This window comes from Haliotis asinina, chromosome 3 (genome assembly GCF_037392515.1).
Source record: "Haliotis asinina isolate JCU_RB_2024 chromosome 3, JCU_Hal_asi_v2, whole genome shotgun sequence".
NCBI lineage: Eukaryota > Metazoa > Mollusca > Gastropoda > Lepetellida > Haliotidae > Haliotis > Haliotis asinina.
The window spans coordinates 68354155-68373098 of record NC_090282.1 but is presented as its reverse complement, the minus strand read 5'-3'; the positions used below and the strand labels follow the sequence as shown (position 1 = coordinate 68373098).

The following is an 18944-nucleotide window of genomic DNA, read 5'->3' as shown; positions in this document are numbered from 1 at the left end:
ACGTCTTGAAAGGAGTGTCAGTCACAAACAGTGGCCAGCTGACCCATGTCCAGTTGCTGCTCGATATATAATCAATGCACCACTCATATCTGATGAGGAGTCGGATATGGTAACCTCCACCACACAACTGTCAACCCTAAACAGGCATAAAATGTCACTTTGGATATACAGGAATACTTTTCACTTTTAAAATGAATTGGGGAGCTAAGAAGAATACCCAGTGAAAGGCATACTAAGGGGATTCACATAGAATTTTCAACAAGACGTTTCAAGTATTGTTTCAGACCAATTGTTAGAATTAATCAGTGCAGATAATCCAGACTTCATGAGATTACGTAGAGGCATTTAGAGGTTGGTGAATACTAGTATATAAGACGAGTATATGGATGACAACTTCTTTATTGTATAACATGACGTTTCCCGGCTACTTCTTGTCCCTTCTTCGGTTATTCGACTTACGTATAATCAGTCAAGTATAAATTTACCTGATTATTTGGCATTTACGTATAACTGCATTAGCGTACTTTTCCCCAGACACCAAAAAATTCCCAAATACTGTCTTTATATATTCCGTTTGTGCAAGTGTATATTATGTTTAGCACTATCTAGTAAAACATACTCATGTACAAACCAGCTGTGGCAGTTTTTTACCAGGAGAGGAACCTAAATAAGCAAGGTAAATTTGCCCTCTTTTACCAATCCAGATTTCCTCCAAATAAAACTATGTTTAAACCCTTTGGCATTTTCGGGGCCAAAAATCAGAATTTTCTATAGATTTTCAAACATGTTATGGTGAACATGAAAAAAGAAAACAAAACACTGTCAAATGTTACATAGCCCCAAACCCAAAACGGTTTTTACATGCGAACTTGCTTTGTTTAATCAATTGCACGTAAATGAGGCAATGTAGTTTCACGCTTTTAGCAACATTCCATCAATATCAGCGGTACAGCAGAAATGGGTTTCACACATTGTATCCACGTGAGGAATCGAACTCCTGTTTTCGGCACGATTTGCGAACGCTTTAACCACTAGGCTAACCCTTGATTGTTCAGTCAAGGAGCACTATGTGTGATGTTAGATTCAGATTAAAAGGGCTTCGTTCGATAGCTCTCGGAAGCGTTTTTCTATGAAACGTGATATATTGTCTTCAGTTTTGTGGAGCAGCTGTCTTCTTACTTCTGACATAATCCATATTGCGCGCAACATCTTGTCCTTCATTTTAAAACTACCTTAACTTCTCAATCTTTGCCATCTGTCATGCGTAGACAAAGGAGACATTTCTTTTGTCTCTGATGACTTTTACACGTCATACTGTGATGGAGTTCAACAGCCTAAATATTACCGAGCAGTCATTTGTCAGCGTTATAAAGACTTGTCAGTAAGATAACATTTCAAAAGTGATAGTATCCGATAAATATTCCATGTTCTAAAGGTATCGCAATATTATTATTATTAGCATTAAATATTATCTTGTTTCTCTCCTTTATAACTACAGAAAGAATGTTTAGTCATATCTTATTACTCTTCATAGGACAGGATTGTATTACTTTTCTTGAGAGAAAATACTTGAAATCGGATTTAATGTCTCACATATTACAGACAGCTGTTAGTTACTTGTGGTGCATTGTTTAGTGCTTTCTCTTCAATATTAATTACTTGCTGGAATCGATCTTCATGCCTGGAAATCGACATTTCCATGTGTGCTCTCAGTCGGTCACATATGTATATAGAGAGAATCTCACTCGAGTGTCTTTTGAAATCAAATATGTCACCATGAGTTGAAAAAGGTAAAATATACGAGTGTTGTTATATCAAAAGACACCAGAGCGAAAATATGTTATGATCAAGATCACTCTTCTTTAGTTTTCACTGTTCAAAAGAAGTACAGTGCAGGGATGTCACAACACTTTGACGTCATCAAGTTCATGAAGTCATAGCATTGTCAGGGCATTATACAGTATCTACTTTCAAAACGATATCTCCTAGGAGATAGGAGTTCCTTCTCGTATTTCACATCACAAATCATTTACTGAATAGATAGAGGATACTAAACGACCTTCCGTGTAATACCATTTTTATTAAACGAGTTAATGATTTGGTATCAAACCAACGAAAGCGAGTTTGATACTAAATCTTTAACGAGTTTAATGAAAATGGTATTTCACCGAAGCGAGTTTAGTATTCTGTTTATTACTCGCCAACATAAATTGACAGAAACTGACGCGAAATTCCCTACAGTGTGATCACTCTCAGCTTTCAAGTCAAGCAAGGTCTAGTAAAATTGCGACATCAACATTAGCATTGTGACGTCACAACTTTGAACCATTTTGACGTCATACGTCAAGTGGTATTTCACTAGTGTAATATTGCCGTATCTTCAACGGGCGAGTAATAACTTTAATAACTTTTTATGCTCTTGTCTGCAATAACAGATCTCATCAATGTTTTCTATGACCTAGTACATATCTCGTGTGAACTGGATAACGAGTACTGTAATAATTATTCGATATTGTCTGTTAGTATCATAAATAACATGTCTTTTCAAAGCCTAGTGTTCTTCTTAACAAGTCGTCGTAGTTCATGGTGTCACATTTATCCAAGCCTTATACACAAAGAACTTAAAGATCATATGCAATGTAAAACACAACTTTGCAGATTCTGATACTTTTCGGTATGCACTGAATGAAACAAATTATCGAAAATGCCAATTCAACCTATAAAGTTGAAAAAAGACGCGATGAAAAAAGCCCGCGAAATCGGAGTTCACTCGCTTCACTAATTTCGCTCCGGCGCTAGGGGAAAAGAGGTTTCAATAGCTATGCTGCGCTCCGCTCATAAAGCAAGCACAGTTCGCGGTGCAGTAATCTTGGTTGTATACACAAATTAATTAATTAAATAATCTGCTTGTTACCTAAAAAAACCAAAAACACCCTTCTTGATTGTAATAATCAGACTCTGTGACGGAGAAAACTCAATGTATGGTTTATTTACTCCTATGTGTCTACCTGCCTGTCTGCTAATGACAGTATATGCAATGCACAACTTTAATCGCTGACCACATGCAATTTGAAATTAACACCTATCGAGCTTATAAGCCATAAACAAAGAACTGGTTAAGCGTATCGGCAAATGAACCAATGGCCAATGAAAAGGCTTCGTTGCACGTGAGTGCACACCCACTGACTCTGACTGGGTTTGGTGTCGCGGCTGCTTCGTTTCGAGGGAGGTAAACCATAGAACAAACTATTGTACCTTTGATTTGCGATTACACGCTTATAATTTTATCTATTTGTTTTGGTTTGTTTATCAGCAATGTCCTTTCTATATACATGTATCATGGATAAGTGATAACTGTGTATTAATTATGTTTGATTTTTGGTTGCATGCGACCTTGAACTAAACACCAATGATAGGTTTTCAAGGCGCACATAAAACTACTTGTGGCGACCACGATGAAAAACAGGCTTATTTTTGTCCATTTAAGAAGCGACAAAATGATTGGAATCCATGTTGTGATGATAATTGCTCATTTAAAAAATCACCCCCAAAGCCCACCGATTTTAATACAAAACCACGTCTGTACAAGTACGGCTCTGGCATGTTTAATGCTGAATTTATTAGTGAAAGTGAACATTCAAGATGTCGTTTGCGTGTCTTACACGATTCAAGGTCAATACGGAGTGTAACCTCCACGTGACTGTATGACAGCCAGCATTCTCCTCCTCATACCCCCTATCTGCCCCCTGATCCTGAAGGGGCAGTCCGCGCCATTCTTCGTGTAATGCAGCTTCAAACCGGACCAGCTTCTGTACAAAATCGACCAATCATGTCCTAGATAATTATGCTCCAAAAAGTTAAGATCTTGAGGTGCTAAACGTGGGATATGTCAGAGGGGTGCTAAACAAAGGTCTTCATGTATACATAGTTGGTTATCGCATTTCTCAAGTGTTGTCGCCCCATAGCCGGCTCACATTGTTTTGGGATGGGAAGGAAGCACTTCCTTCTGTGTCGTTGGACCCACTCAACCATTCGTCTCCACTCGTCCCTTTCCGTAAACTCCAAGAAGCTTCGGCTTGTCCCAGAATAACGAAGATGTCACGAATGACACTATCAATCATTTGGCTCCATTCGTGCCCAACTCGTGTTATTCCGGGACAATCTGAATATCCTCTTGGGGGTACCGGAAAGGGGCGAGTGATGACGAATGTTCTTGAAGGTTATGGACAGAGGCGAGTCGTGACGAATGTACGGAAAGGGTCGAGTGGTGACGAATGACCTGGCTCCACACATCGGACGACTGCTGTACTCCGAGCACAGCAAGTGCACACGCAATGCACCACAAGAGAGCATGACTGCTCTCAGAACAGAACATTTATCACTCTCGGGCCGGGATTCTCGACATATGAGGTATTATTATAGGATATATATTATATAGCACACATATCCATGGAACTATCGCTTGCTCAAGGCGGTGTTATTTGAACTGGCAGTATACAGTTGTGAATACATACAACAAAAAAGAAAACAAACAAACAAAAACAAAAAAACCCAATGAAAACCCAAAAACAAAAACTCAACTTAAAAACACTAATTCGTTTACAGTTAAACCATTCGCAATTTCCATGTCACCATGAGACTCCCTACCAAGATGTTACTGTGAGGCCTAGTCTCTGGAGATATTTAAATTATTACTCGCCCGTTGAAGATACTGCAATGTAATATTTTACGGCAATATTGCACTAGTGTAATACCGCTTGACGTATGACGTCAAAATGGTTCAAAGTTGTGACGTCACAATGCTAATGCCGATGTCGCAATTTTACTAGACCTTGCTTGACTCGCGGAAAGCTGAGCGTGATCACACTGTAAGGAATTTAGCGACAGTTTCTGTCAATTTATGTTGGCGAGAAATAAACAGAATACTAAACTCGCTTCCGTGAAATATCATTTTTATTAAACTCGTTAAAGATTTAGTATCAAACTCGCTTTCGTTGGTTTGATACCAAATCATTAACTCGTTTAATAAAAATGGTGTTAGACGGAAAGTCGTTTAGTATCCTCTATATATATAGGAACAAATAAACCCATTTACATGGAAATGAGCCTTAATGAGATTGGGAAGCTAAGGGAGCCTAGACTTATTTAGAGCTTTAACACGGTAGTAAGATCTAGGCAGTAGGGGAACTAATGCGGTCCAGGGACTGTGAAACAGATCATGTTGGATCTCACAAGGTTGTGTGTTTCGCCAGTGGCATTTCGTTGTGGGGTTTGATGCCGACACCGAACCGATCATGCTGTGAGCGGATGAGTGTGGTTTTACGCCGCTTTTAGAAATATTCCAGCAATATCACGACTAGGGACATCAAAAATGCGATCATGCAGTGACCTTTCCTGACCAAGACAGTGCCAGAGAATTCGTGAAATCTTTGGTGAATGATTTTACCGTATGGGGTCGTATAAGCAACGTATGTCATATTTGGGATTTCACTTTCTCAGTAAAGTACAGATTCTAGTACTTTTTGGTTGAGTCCAATCCCGGATTCGAACCCGCACCTTCAGAGTCAGGCACCTAATCGCCAGCACACAAAGTCAGCTGCCTAACCCGCTCAGCCACCGCGACTTCCACAAAAATGAAAGTCGGACAACTGGTAGTCTAGACTGCGTACTTTGTGCACCCCTCTGATAAGTGTGAATTGGCAGGGCTCCCACGGCCGAAAGCTATGATTACATGATGCCATTTAGAAAGTGGTCAAATGCAACATATGTCATATTTGGGATTTCACTTTCTGAGTAAAATACAGATTCTAGTACTTTTTTGGTTGAGTCCAATCCGGGATTCGAACCCGCACCTTCAGAGTCAGGCACCTAATCGCCAGCACATAAAGTCAGCCGCCTAACCCACTCAGCCACAAAAATGAAAGTCGGACAATTGGTAGTCTAACCGTACACAAAGTACGCAGTCTAGACTACCAGTTGTCCAGTTCATTTCTGTGGATGTCGCGGTGGCTGAGTGGGTTAGGTGGTTGACTTTGTGTGCTGGCGATTAGGTGCCTGATCAAAATGATACCGATGGATCACAAACTAGGTCTAAGTGGTTCATGATCAAAATTTTATTTCAACGCAGAATGTGATGAAAATGTTAGACCAAGTCTGGAAGAAAGCTACTCAACAAACCCATTTTGTTTAGATTTGCCGTGTGAAGTAAAGTAAGTGGGTAAAGTAACACCGGTACTGATGCAGGAACAGCATGCTCAGCCCTATCCCGTCCAAGTCACCATGTAAATGAAGTGACTGTGTGAGTGAGTTTGGTTTTACGCCGCTTTTAGCAATCCTTGAGCAATATCACGGCTTGGGACATCAGAAATGGACTTCACATAGTGCCAATGTGGGGAATCGAACCTGGGTCGTCGAGCAAGGGATTTAACCATTAGGCTACCCCATCGCCCTTATAAATGAAGAGAGGGATTGAGTAATGAACCAAATGTGAGTATGGAATTTGGTGTTGGGTACTGGCGCACATTCATGCAATGTTGTTAGTTAGGAGTACCGATCGTTGGACCCCTCAATCCTTGACTTTGCATCCCTCAACGGACCAAAAAGAGTGTAGAGCCTGAGCTTATATCTCTCCTGACAATGTAAAACCGCCACGTTAGTAAATTTAGTTAGTTGGTTGGTTGGTTGTTGTTTAATTCCGCACCAGTATTCCAGTTATATGGCGACAGTCTGTAAATAATCGTGTCTGGACCAGACAATCCAGTGATCAACATCATGAGCATGACCTACAGATCCCGTTAGTCGTCTCTTATGTCGATTATGTGTTGCTGATGATCAGTTCTAATCCGAATCTTCACGAGTCAGCAATATTTGCAGCTAATTGTAGTGGGGTCTACTGAAACCTGAAACAATTACGACACTACAGAGCACGTGATAAACATTCAAAACGTAAATACACTCACTTATTGCGCTTGTCAGTGTATTAGTAGTGGTAGTGCGCACTCGAACTGAGTTCTGGACAATTTGGACTGAAGTTCGTGTACGAGTAATACATCTGGTCAGCTCCCACAGTAATCTGGATGCCATGTCTTATTGTTCGAAACAGCACTGATTAGCAAACAGTGCCATGGCTGTCTTGGAGAGTCTCTCAGCACTTCTTCTTCTGGCGACATATTGTATTAGTTGGGACCCAGATGCGGGTTTAGTTCCCTCCCTCACTAAACAACAAGGCGCCCTTCCTAACGCAACCTCCAAATACCACGACGCTTTCTTCATAAACGACGGGAATGACTCAACGCACTGGACGTCTGGCGGCTGTCTCCCGTCAGCCTACATCGTGAACGGATACCTGAACGTTTTGAAGGGTAGGTGTTCTAACGAGGTATGTTCCTCCTCCTCCCACGACGCCAAACTGAGCGACGTCACCGACGGCAGCATGTACACAGGAGCGTCAATCTCGCCCATTAATGGCACAGCTGTCTTTGACTTGGCACTGAAAAAACCCGTGAAGGTGAAATATGTTTCTATTCGGGGCGTGTTCTTTGGCGACACGTTCTTGGAAATCTGGGAGGGGAATAGAACTGTGTTTACAAAAACGCTCGGTTTAGCGGATAAGTACAAGACTGAGACGTTCAACGTCTCACAGCTAACGTTGGGGAAGATCAGGGTCAAATCAGCAAATAAGTTTACCCTGACTGAGATCGATGCCTTGGGAGAGTCAGGATGCACGGAAAGAGCTTGGGTTGACTTGGGGACGGTAAAGACTATTGGTGTTATCAGAACGAGGCACTGGGCCGGAAGTGCCACGCTCGAGTCACGACTCCTGACATCTCTTGACGGCAAAATGTGGAATGAGGTAGCTAAACTTCAACCAGGGGCTTTGAGAGCAGTCTTCACAAAGTTGGATGCACCAGCTCAAACTCGGTTCATTGCTGTCGAGCACCACATTGCAGAATCCAAATATGCGAAAGCGTACGTGTTTGAGATAGATGCTTGGGATAGCCACGGACAATGGGGAGTACCCCCGAGGGGATCCCCAAACAAGGCAAGTCTGAGGGACATGTTTGGAGTGAACGGAATATGGGGGTGGGGAAACAACAAATACAGCAGCCTCCTGGACGACAAAAGCGGCCCGCGTCTGTACAACGACATCGCCTCCCACGCCAGGAACTACCACAATCTTGGATGGGATGTGAAGGACCCGGATAATGATCCGGGTTACGTCAATATGACAGCGGGCCATGGGACCAATGGTGAATGGTGGTTGAACTGGGATACGGAATACAAAGCTTGGGCAAATGCAAACCTTTCCGTAGATGCTTCGGTTCAGTTTACATCAAAAGGGGGATTTCCGCCATCAGTGTGGGGGGATGCCTTTCATGATGGGTTTAGATATGGTAAGGAGTTCGCCTCGCATTTTGGCCCAACAATAGGTAACGGGTTGATTCAAGCCATGGAGGTGGGCAACGAGCCGTGGGATTACCCAGCGGATTTCTATGCTAAAATATTGGATGGAATGTCAAGAGGAGTCAAAAGCGTTGACAAGAATCTTCTGGTCTTACCTGGTGCTTTTCAGGCTCATGATATGTTTCATGCATCAAATTATATAGGCACGCGAGTTCTCCAGCCCTTTGCTTCAAACATAGACGTTGTTAATGGTCATTTCTACAGCTTCATGGTCAGGTCAGACGGGGTCCGAGTAATGACGCACCCAGAGGACTTGGAGAGCGAGTTCAACGCCGTAACTAATCTCCTCCGATGGCGTGACGTCAATATGCCAGGGAAGCCTGTCTGGATAACCGAGTGGGGCTGGGATAGCGAAACACCGGGGGAGAGGTGTAGATACACAGAGTGTGTCACTGAGGACGCCCAGGCGTTGTATGGACTGCGTGGCCTGCTGATTTTGGCTCGTATGGGCATTCAGAAAGCCACGTGGTTCTTCTACGCTGACAGCAAGACATGTGACAATCACATCTTCTGCAGGAGTGGTCTGACATCCTCAGCACTCCATGGTTTCACCAAGAAGAAAGTTTTCCATTCTTTCCATGCCCTCATGACAACACTCGGAGACAAACATTTCCTCAAGGTACTCAAAGAGAACAGCCACCTCTATGTTTACATATTCGGCGACGTGGACAATGGAAAAGCAGGTCTATGGGCAACTGACGTTGTTGCCTGGCGACCGGTCACTGCAGACGACACAAAACCATATCAAGCCTCCTTCCGCCTTCCGACCAAACCACTGAGTGCCTGGAGAATATCTACCAAAGATGGTGTTCCAGTGCCGGCAGGTTTCACACATGCATCAGAAAGGGTGACGTTTGATGCTACCCCAGAAGTTGTTATCTTTAAGCTACCCGGATTTCCGGTATCGGAGCATGTACAAATAATTGGATGAATGTAATTGTACCACAAAATTATTTCTCTGTGTGGTTTCCTTACTGTCGTGGTGCCATTCATAGAAACTGCACTTTGTCGACCTTGACGCAAAAGGTCCTCAGTAGATGCAGTCGTCCTCATCGTTCTAAGACTGCAACGTTCCCACTTCGTTGTCAGCTGAAGGATGTCGTCTCTTTCGAGGGTTTTCAGCAGTTTATGGGAAAAAATATATTCACGGAAATGGAAACAAAATGTGTTTGTTTTTTGCGTTTATTTGTATATTACTTCATTAGAATATGTTGTTTTAACAGATATTTAAACCACAATGTTTTTCCCATCAAGACCTTTTAATTTGATCTTCTAATCATCATCCAAAATACGTCAACACATGTAGAAACATGCCATAACTCACGACATAATCAAAATTGGGTGGTAACAACTGCCTGCAGCACTGTTTAGACAGTAAGATGTTTTTATGCGTGCGTTGCCATAGCGATTGTGCAGCAGACAATCAAACTGACAATACAAATGAATCTGCTTTTGCTTGATCCGGTTGATCTGATAATGTATGCACGAGAATGCATGAATAGATTAATATAAGTAGGACGTCACGGGGCCGGAAAGGTCAGTGCAAGGTGGGTGTTGTAATGTAGCCATGCTATTTTGTAGAAAACCCTTTATAATAATGAAAATAATAATAATAGTGAGTATTTGTAACTGGGCCTGTATCCGTGGATTCGATGCTCGCTCAAGGCGCTGCAAAAAAGGTGAATGTATGTTTAACGTATATGTGACGTTACTAATAGTTAGAATTAAAAAAGAAGAAAGATCTAAGAGAAGCTATGGAGAAGTAATAGGTTTTCAGAAGGGACTTGAAAGAGTTCAATGATTCGGCACATTTGATTTCAGCTGGCAGTGAATTCCAAATCAATGCAGCGGTGTAGGTAAAGGTCCTCTGACCATAGGAGAGAATTCTTTGGGAACTGTAAGTAATGCTGATTCTGGGATCTGAGACATCTTGCATACGGTGTAAGAAGTTTAGATAAGACGCGAAAAACTAAAGCAAAGTGTAATGAACAGAGCTAGTATGTTGCCCTGAATAGACAGGAAGCACCTGTCAATCCAGTTTCAATTGAGCGCGCGTGACATCTCACGTGACATCTCTACATTCAAACAGCCTGCTCTCGCCACAGAGTTTTTGAGGAATACAGGGTGTGTGTTGAAGGAACATCATACCACTATGGAGACGGGTTGTGTCAACAGGGTTCGGGAGTCTGAATCTTCAAGTCATGAAAAATGTGTAGGCGAATAAATTTTACACAGAATGTATCCTGTATAAGTGTAACACCATACAAGTAGTGGACAGTTGTTATATTTAAATGCTACCGACATAGTTCATGCTAGATTTTCCGCTCATGAAATATATCGTCATGGAAAGTTTGATTTTGACCCATGTAATCTAGCACGGTGTATACAGTTTGCGCAGCGTGATCTTTTGAAAATAAATGCTTCGAAATACGTATGGATAGAAACCTACCTGTCATTCAGAAAACTGGTTATTCACGTAGCAGCGTAACAGGACCTTAAAGAAAATATATATCGTGGGAATTTTTTAAACGCAGAAGAGAATAAGCATCTATAGGAACAGAAAGAAAACGTTATTTCATAATCATTCAACAAGTAAAGAAAATCTACAGGAAAAAAACGTGTGGTTCTGTATATTTATGCTCAGTCTTGATGCCCAGTGATCTTAAACACGTTGGAATATAACAATATATTTACGGTTTCTAAGCATGGAGTAGAGATATACAGTATGGTTCAAAATTATTGAGAATAGCTAAAGCATTTCATATTATTAAACGAGAACAAATCAGATAAAATTGAATGTATTGTGAAAATGAACTGACCTTTTCATGTTGTGTAGGTAACAATTTAATATTTTATCAAGTCTCCTTGAGCTTCACGGCACAGTCTAAGACGGGTAGGCATACTTCCTATCAGAGAGGTTAGTGTCTCGTGAGTTATGCTGTCCCAGTATCGGACCACTTCTCTCTTCATGTCTTCAATTTTTGTCAACCCCTTTTGATTCACACATTCCTTCATCATCCCCCAAATGTTCTCAATGGGATTTAAGTCAGGACTGTATGCAGGAAATTGTAATGCAGTCACATTTTTCTCCTGAAACCACTGCTTGGCATGTTTTGCGGTGTGTTTAGGATCATTATCTTGCTGCAAAATCCAGTCATTTCCATAAAACACATGTGCACTTGGAAGGAGAAAATTATCTAATATGTTAGTGTAGCGTTGACTTGTCAGATTTCCCTCAAACACACACAGCGAGGTCGTTCCTAATAAGGGTATCCCTCCCCATACATGAAACTTTGGGCTGTATTTAGGTCGTCGATACAACGGTGCTGACGCAGACTTTGTCCATATTTTCACATTATCGGGATATACCCATATTGAGCTTTCATCAGTAAAAATCACATTTTCCCAGTCAAAGTTTTCATGTGCCAAACACCACTCAACACGCCTGTCTTTATGTTCTTGTTTCATGAGAGGAGAAGGAATTCCAGTCTTTTTCTCCCATCCAAGATCAATCAAATTTCTTCTAACTGTAGATTTTGATACAACTGTTGATCCCCTTTCTATCATTTCATACCTGATGTTGGAGATGCTTGCCCTTTGCTTTTTAGACGCTAAAATTCCCAGCCGGACGCGATCTGAGAAGTCCAATTTTCTAGGTCTCCCTGCTCCTTTCTGGTGCCCAAAATCCTTTCCCTCTTTAAAATTCTTCCTAATCCTATACACAGTAGAAAGAGGAGTTCCTGTTCTCTCTGCCAGTGTATTTACATCATCAATTCCTTGATTACACAACTCAAAAATCAACCTTCTTTTATCTTCAGCAGACATTGTTGACAGTGCTGAGGAAAATGACGTCTGCTACAAATTCAGGGGAGGTAACTCTAATTGTACTATACTCAGTAGGCCAAGATGAGTTACCTCCCTTATACCATTACTTAGTTTTAAGTATCAGTGAATCAGTTGAGGTGTTAGGATAGCTCAAAGTAAGAAGAAAAATTCTCAATAATTATGAACCAGACTATAGCTATAAAGTCCGCGTTTCGGGCTTGTCTCGCCGCACTTGCATCATGTTTACACACGTTTCTGCATTATCCATTTTACATGATACACGGTGTGCACTCACAACTGCACACCAAACTTTTCAGTAGTGTGAGTGACATCAGCCATGACTGCATAACTCAGCAGCTGTGTACATAGCGTCAGTAGGGTCGAGAGACGACAGTCACCGCCTCTCCCTCGTATGAAACACCCACCCAACCTCACAGCTCATTTAGCTCATCAAAACTATTCATGAAGTTTTTTTCCCCGTGTGAACATGCAAACATATCGCTTGCGTTGGAAGCTAAACTGAAAATCCACCTGGTTAGATGTTATCAGTTAATATCAGCAAACCCACCTTGTCAAGCATCCACGATAAAGAACCCGCCCCTAAAGGTGGGAGATCAGTCCGAGACAAACAGCAACCTTCTCAACATCACCATCTGTGTGTTTTTGGCGAATTCGGATCCTACATTATTAACTCAAGATGGATTCAAGCATTGGGTACGTGTAGTTTATTTATGTTCACGTTTAAATTTGTGGGTTTTGCTATTTCTTGAAAGAGTGTTAGTCACGGTGTATCACTTTCCTCAGACTTCAAATCATTCAGAAAATACTCTTGTCCAGAATGCGGGAGTAACCATTCTTCTCAAAAAATGTCAACCGTCATAGGAGATCAGTTTTATGTGTGAGAGGCGCAGTAAATCGTACACAACAGTACAGAAATTAAACCAGCATGAATACGGCGTCATGCTGGAATGATCTGAGATGTGGTCACTGCCGTCTGGAACCTGTGTAGGAGATGAGTCAACAGCATTCATCTGCCCTTACTCTGGGACGCCCAGAACGGGGGTGGTCGGAGACGTCAGTAATGTTTCCATAACGCCTGACCGGAGTATACCCACATCACCTAATTTTGCATACCATGGCCGATACAAAGTTCACAGTCAACAGAAAGAAAGAGCCAATATACTGGGGCTGTACTGAATCTCGCTGTAGGGGTACAATCCGGACTGTAGAGGACCGACAAACAGGGACTGGAACGGGCCATGCCCCCCCACTAGTTTTCCGTCTGAGGTGGATGCATTCAAGCCCAGACTGCTTGTCCATGCTGCAGCTGATACCACGCCCATACCCTAGATCATAGAAACAGATCCACGATGACGAACTTTCAACTCTGAGGAAGATTGCTGGCGTAATTCAAGAGGATTACCTCCAGTTTATCTCAACATTTGATGTAAGCGGTCACCCATGTACAGACAGCGTCAGAAGACTGATTTACCTGTTTTAAAGGAGAATGGCTGTAGTTTAGTAGATTATATATTATGTTCAACTAGCTTGTTTCCTAATATTGTTGATTTTAATGTGCACACCAGAGACGAGTCGAATCGCTTCCCTTTAAGTGTGAATATGCAACATTCCCCGAATTCACTGGAGTGAGGATAACATACGTTTGTAGGATGTCTAATCCAATTTTACACGATGTCAGCCTAGATCAGCGTTGTGACCTCCCGAATACGATCATAGACTCGGCAGTAGACAAACTGACAACAACTTTAAATTATAAACCTGTGCAGTGTGCAGTAGCTTACAGTCAAGGGGCAACCCGTAAAATAAACGAAAACCCAACTTGTGGTGTGATGATGAATGTGAACAACGGAAAATGAAGAAAATGTTAAATCTGAACTAATTAAAACTAACAATGAGTGAGTGAATGAGTTTAGTTTTACGCCGCACTCAGCAATATTCCAGCTATATGGCGGCGATCTGTAAATAATCAACAAAATGATCATCGATCTGTGCAATTGGAAACAGATGACATGTGTCAACCAAGTCAGCAAGTCTAACCACCCGATCCCATAGTCGCCTCTTACGAAAGCATAGTCGCCTTTTACGAAAGCATAGTCGCCTTTTACGAAAGCATAGTCGCCTCAAAACTAACAGGAGATAGGGACAAGTTACGTGAATAATGCAGAGAGGAATAGTTATAGGTCTATATGAAAGAAAAATATAAAGAAAACTGAACTTGAAAATAGTGAAGTTAAATATCTTGTGACAAGACTTTCTGGAGTAAAGTCAAGTCACTAACTGGGTCTCAAAGCCAATCTAGCACCACCACGTGGACAGAGTGGACGTGCTATTTTACAAGTGTAGGTAATACAACTGATGCATCTGTTGGCGATCGGATGATTCATGATGCTTAAAGATTGTTTGACTTTATTGATGGACCAGATCGTGTCGACTGTGAAATCGATAATGACACTGATAATGATGTTGATTGTATGTTAACAGTGATATAGCTCCAGAGGAGGTTGAAACAGCAGTAAAAGACTTGAAGTGTGGGAAAGCAGCTGGGCCAAATGGCATTAAGACTAAAATGACCATTTACTGTATCCAAGAAAATCGCCTTATTTGGTGTTAATTTATGATTATGTTCTCAGCTCCGGTGTATACATCATCTGATGTACTTTAAAGAAATTAAGTCACTTTTAAATCTTGAATATTATGTAAATTTCATCAACCAAATAACTGTTATGAGCTACATTTGCCTTCTCAAAATAAATTCCTCCCTGCAATATAAGAGGAGTGTGAATGTGTTTGAGTGTGCTTCCTATAATGCAATCATAGACATAGATATATACTTGTAAATAGACAGTTACACTAGTCTCTAACTATGATAATATGTTAACTAGTAAGTGTAGATAATGTAACTAGCAATTGTATTTTAGCGCTTTGGGCGAGATATTCATCCTGCAATGGCTCTCTATAAGTGTCCTATTATTTACAGATTACCTATGTACATTGTTGCAATTACATCAAAGAGGTTCTTGCTTGTAGAAAAATGTTACATTAGCCATTTAATTGAATTACTTTGTACAATTGCTCCTATTCCACGAACATGTACTCCCCTTCACATGTATTGTACATGGGACGATGGCCTACAAACCGAATTAAAAAAACAACGACGACTCTGCTGTGTTCACACCTGTATTTATGTATAAAGACACTGTGCCTATATTTATATCTTCGAAGTGAATAGTTTCTTTTTGTGGCACGTATTTATTGTTTGCTAATAATCTTAGCATAATTAATCTATCGTAATGTTTTATTAACTTTGGAAATGCATGAAAAATGGAGTCGATCTGTTTTTCAGTACATTACTAGGGATTTTATTAATTACCTACATGAATATATTTTTGTATATACACGTATAAGAAGGAAAGGTTTCTGAACAAAACGACATAATGTTATCTGTCCCGTTTCGAAGGCATTCTGATTGATAACGTAAAGAAGTGGAACAATTCTGTTCAATGCTACAACACATAAATGAACACAATATGCAAATATCGTAAATGTTCAATAATATCAAACGGTTACAGTGTTTTAGGATATATCGCTCAATATCCACATAAAGGAACAATCTCCATCTGTTCCATGTCACGTGCCTTATTTTAATACTGCAATATATATATATCGTTACGGGTTACCATGCCTCGTGATACATGTGATGTCATCCTGAAAACTAGTCAATACCGGAAGATAGCTCCACCCAGCTGGATGAGTCTGTCCTGCAGTGCCCTCCTTTCAGGGTGTACACCATGTAGCACCATCCCACTGAGGAATACCGTTAAATAGCTCCACCCGGAGAGGCCATCATGCAGTCCCCTCCTTCCCAGGTGTAGTAGGATCCCACAGAACAATACCATTACATAGCGTCACAAAGATGGGCGTAGCTTTCACGTATTTACCTCCTGAAGGATGTCCGGCAGTGTATACATGGACAGTAAAGTTAGACGTAGTAAGGTAGGTTGCGGTTCATTAATCATAGTTGTTGTCGACTTCGACGCAAAAAGACCTTAAGTAGATGCAATCGTCCTCATCTTCCAACGACTACAAGGGTCAAGCTACGTCATCAGCTGAGTGATGCCGCGCGTCTTTCTAAGGTAACTGCTTTTTCAGCAGTTTTAGTAGAAAACTAAAGTATTCACGGAAATGGATATATTCCTGTACCCCATGTAGTGCGTTTATTTGTTAATTACTTCAGTAAAATAGGTGTTTTGAACAGATATTAAAACAACAATCTCATTTTCGTTTTCCCATCAACAGATTTTAAGTTGGTCTTCTAATCATCATAAAAAAATACCGCTTTACCCGTAAAAATACAAATCAACACATGTAAAAAAATGTTATAACTCTCGTCAAAATCAACAATGGATGGTAACAATTACCAGCAGTTCTGTTAGACGGGAAGATTGTGCAATTGACGACCAAAGCTGCAAATGAAATAGAAACATAGTAAACTTTCAACAAGAGTACAGATATTGTGTGTACATCAGTAAGGAAAAAGGAAAAAAAAATAATGGTATGTGACGTTTTTCATAAAACATACTGGACAACATAAGTTAGGGATTTTTCTGTTTTTATGATTGATATTGCATCAGTGTTTCAATGAATGAATAGGTCATTATTCATAATTTCAAACTTTACATATATCCCTAGCTATTTTTGCCCAGTACATTGTCCACGCGATATTGTCACGGTTTGCACTCCTGTAAACACATCTATTTCGAATGATTATGCTAAAGATATTAAAAGCAGAACTTGTTGTGGTGTATGCCGTGTGTGGTTGTGTATGCCCTGTGTATGGCGGTATGTATACCCAGTGTGTGGCCGTGTATGTCCTGTGTGTAGTGGTGTATGTCCTGTGTGTGTGTGTGTGTGTGTGTGTGTGCTGTATGTCCTGTGTTTGGTGGCGTATGCCCTGTGTGTGGTGGCGTATGCCCTGTGTGTGTGCATGCTGTGTGTGGTCGTGTGTACTATGAGTGGTGGTGTGTGCTGTGTGGAAGATTTGAGCGTCTATGAGCCTTGTATGTGCCCTTTATGTATCGATGTGTCCTGTATGTAGCGATGTGCGCTATATGTAGCGTTGTGCCCTGATTGTAGCCATAGAGTCTTGAACACGTGCTCGCTTGCTCATTTATTTGAAGACGGAATGATGAAAACCTCTCTAGTATCATTTAATCATAGATTTGTTCAGTGAGGTATTTGTTTTGTAATGCACACAATCTTTTTTTCAGAAACCACAGCCTCATGTCTTCAAAGCTGCCCAGAAAGCTATTTCTCCTTCTCGTCCTATTTCTACTAGCGTATCTCACCTACCCGCAGACTAAATTTAACAAATGCACTCTCCCAGAAAATCTTTCCAGACTGTCAGATATCATACTAGGAGAAAACTTTGTTCAAAATAAGGCAAGGTCTTTATTTTTTGAAAGAATTACGGAAGACGAGAGAGAACAATTCAGAAATTTGATGAGAGTGTTTCATGACAAAGCCGGGTCGAACATTACATATTTCTTGTACGCGGGTTCGCTTTTGGGATCTTACTCCCACCACGGGATGATTCCTTGGGACGACGACATTGACATCATAGTCAGGTACGCCGACAAGGAAGTGTTGCTGAAAGCACTGGAGTCCTTAGCCCCAAGGTATGAGTATACTGAAGGCTCATCCAGCTGGAAGTTTTATCAAGCCAATTCCTCAGAGGCTGGGCTGAAGCCTTGGAAGTGGCCCTATCTAGATATATTCTTTTATTATGAATATCCAACATATATTCAGGATGCTAGAGAGGAGTATAAGAAGTTCAACACAAAGGACGTGTTTCCTTTAAGCACTCGGCCATTCATGGCCATGACACTGCCAGCTCCAAGAAACACTCTTGAGTTTTTGAGAGTAACGTATGATATCGATATGTGCAAGGCCAATTCGTTCGACCACAAGAGGGAAGTACACATTTCGTGTAATTATGTAACAACACTCCCATGCCATCTTCTTAGGGATCGGTTTCCGTTTGTCCGTAGGGTGAAGGAAGGAAACAAAACAGTTGAGATACTAGAGGATCATTTACTCCTTATGGCTAAGGAGAGGGAGCATGAAACAGCACAGTAGGATAAGTGCCTAACTACGACACATAAGAGTTTACATGACCACAGGGATTTGAAGATAAGTGCCGAACTAGTGTACTGCAGAGTTTTCATGAACATGGGGATTTGCAGATAAGAGCCGAATTAGTGTACTGCAGAGTTTTCATGAACATGGGGATTTGAAGATAAGAGCCGAATTAGTGTACTGCAGAGTTTTCATGAACATGGGGATTTGAAGATAAGAGCCGAATTAGTGTACTGCAGAGTTTGCATGAACATGGGGATTTGAAGATATGAGCCGAATTAGTGTACTGCAGAGTTTTCATGAACATGGGGATTTGAAGATAAGAGCCGAATTAGTGTACTGCAGAGTTTTCATGAACATGGGGATTTGAAGATATGAGCCGAATTAGTGTACTGCAGAGTTTTCATGAACATGGGGATTTGAAGATAAGAGCCGAATTAGTGTACTGCAGAGTTTTCATGAACATGGGGATTTGAAGATATGAGCCGAACTAGTGTACT

General features: G+C 41.1%; 2 protein-coding genes across 2 annotated transcripts; both read left to right on the top strand.

Moving 5' to 3' along the window:
• Positions 1 to 7050: 7050 nt before the first annotated feature.
• Positions 7051 to 9622, top strand: LOC137277011 (uncharacterized). Its single transcript, XM_067808673.1, has one exon. The coding sequence runs from the start codon at positions 7124 to 7126 to the stop codon at positions 9392 to 9394; it is 2271 nt and encodes a 756-aa protein (XP_067664774.1). The 5' UTR covers positions 7051 to 7123; the 3' UTR covers positions 9395 to 9622.
• Positions 9623 to 17589: 7967 nt separating this feature from the next.
• Positions 17590 to 18444, top strand: LOC137278988 (uncharacterized protein RP689-like). Its single transcript, XM_067811478.1, has one exon. It carries the CDS (start codon positions 17590 to 17592, stop codon positions 18442 to 18444), a length of 855 nt encoding a protein of 284 aa, XP_067667579.1.
• Positions 18445 to 18944: the final 500 nt, after the last annotated feature.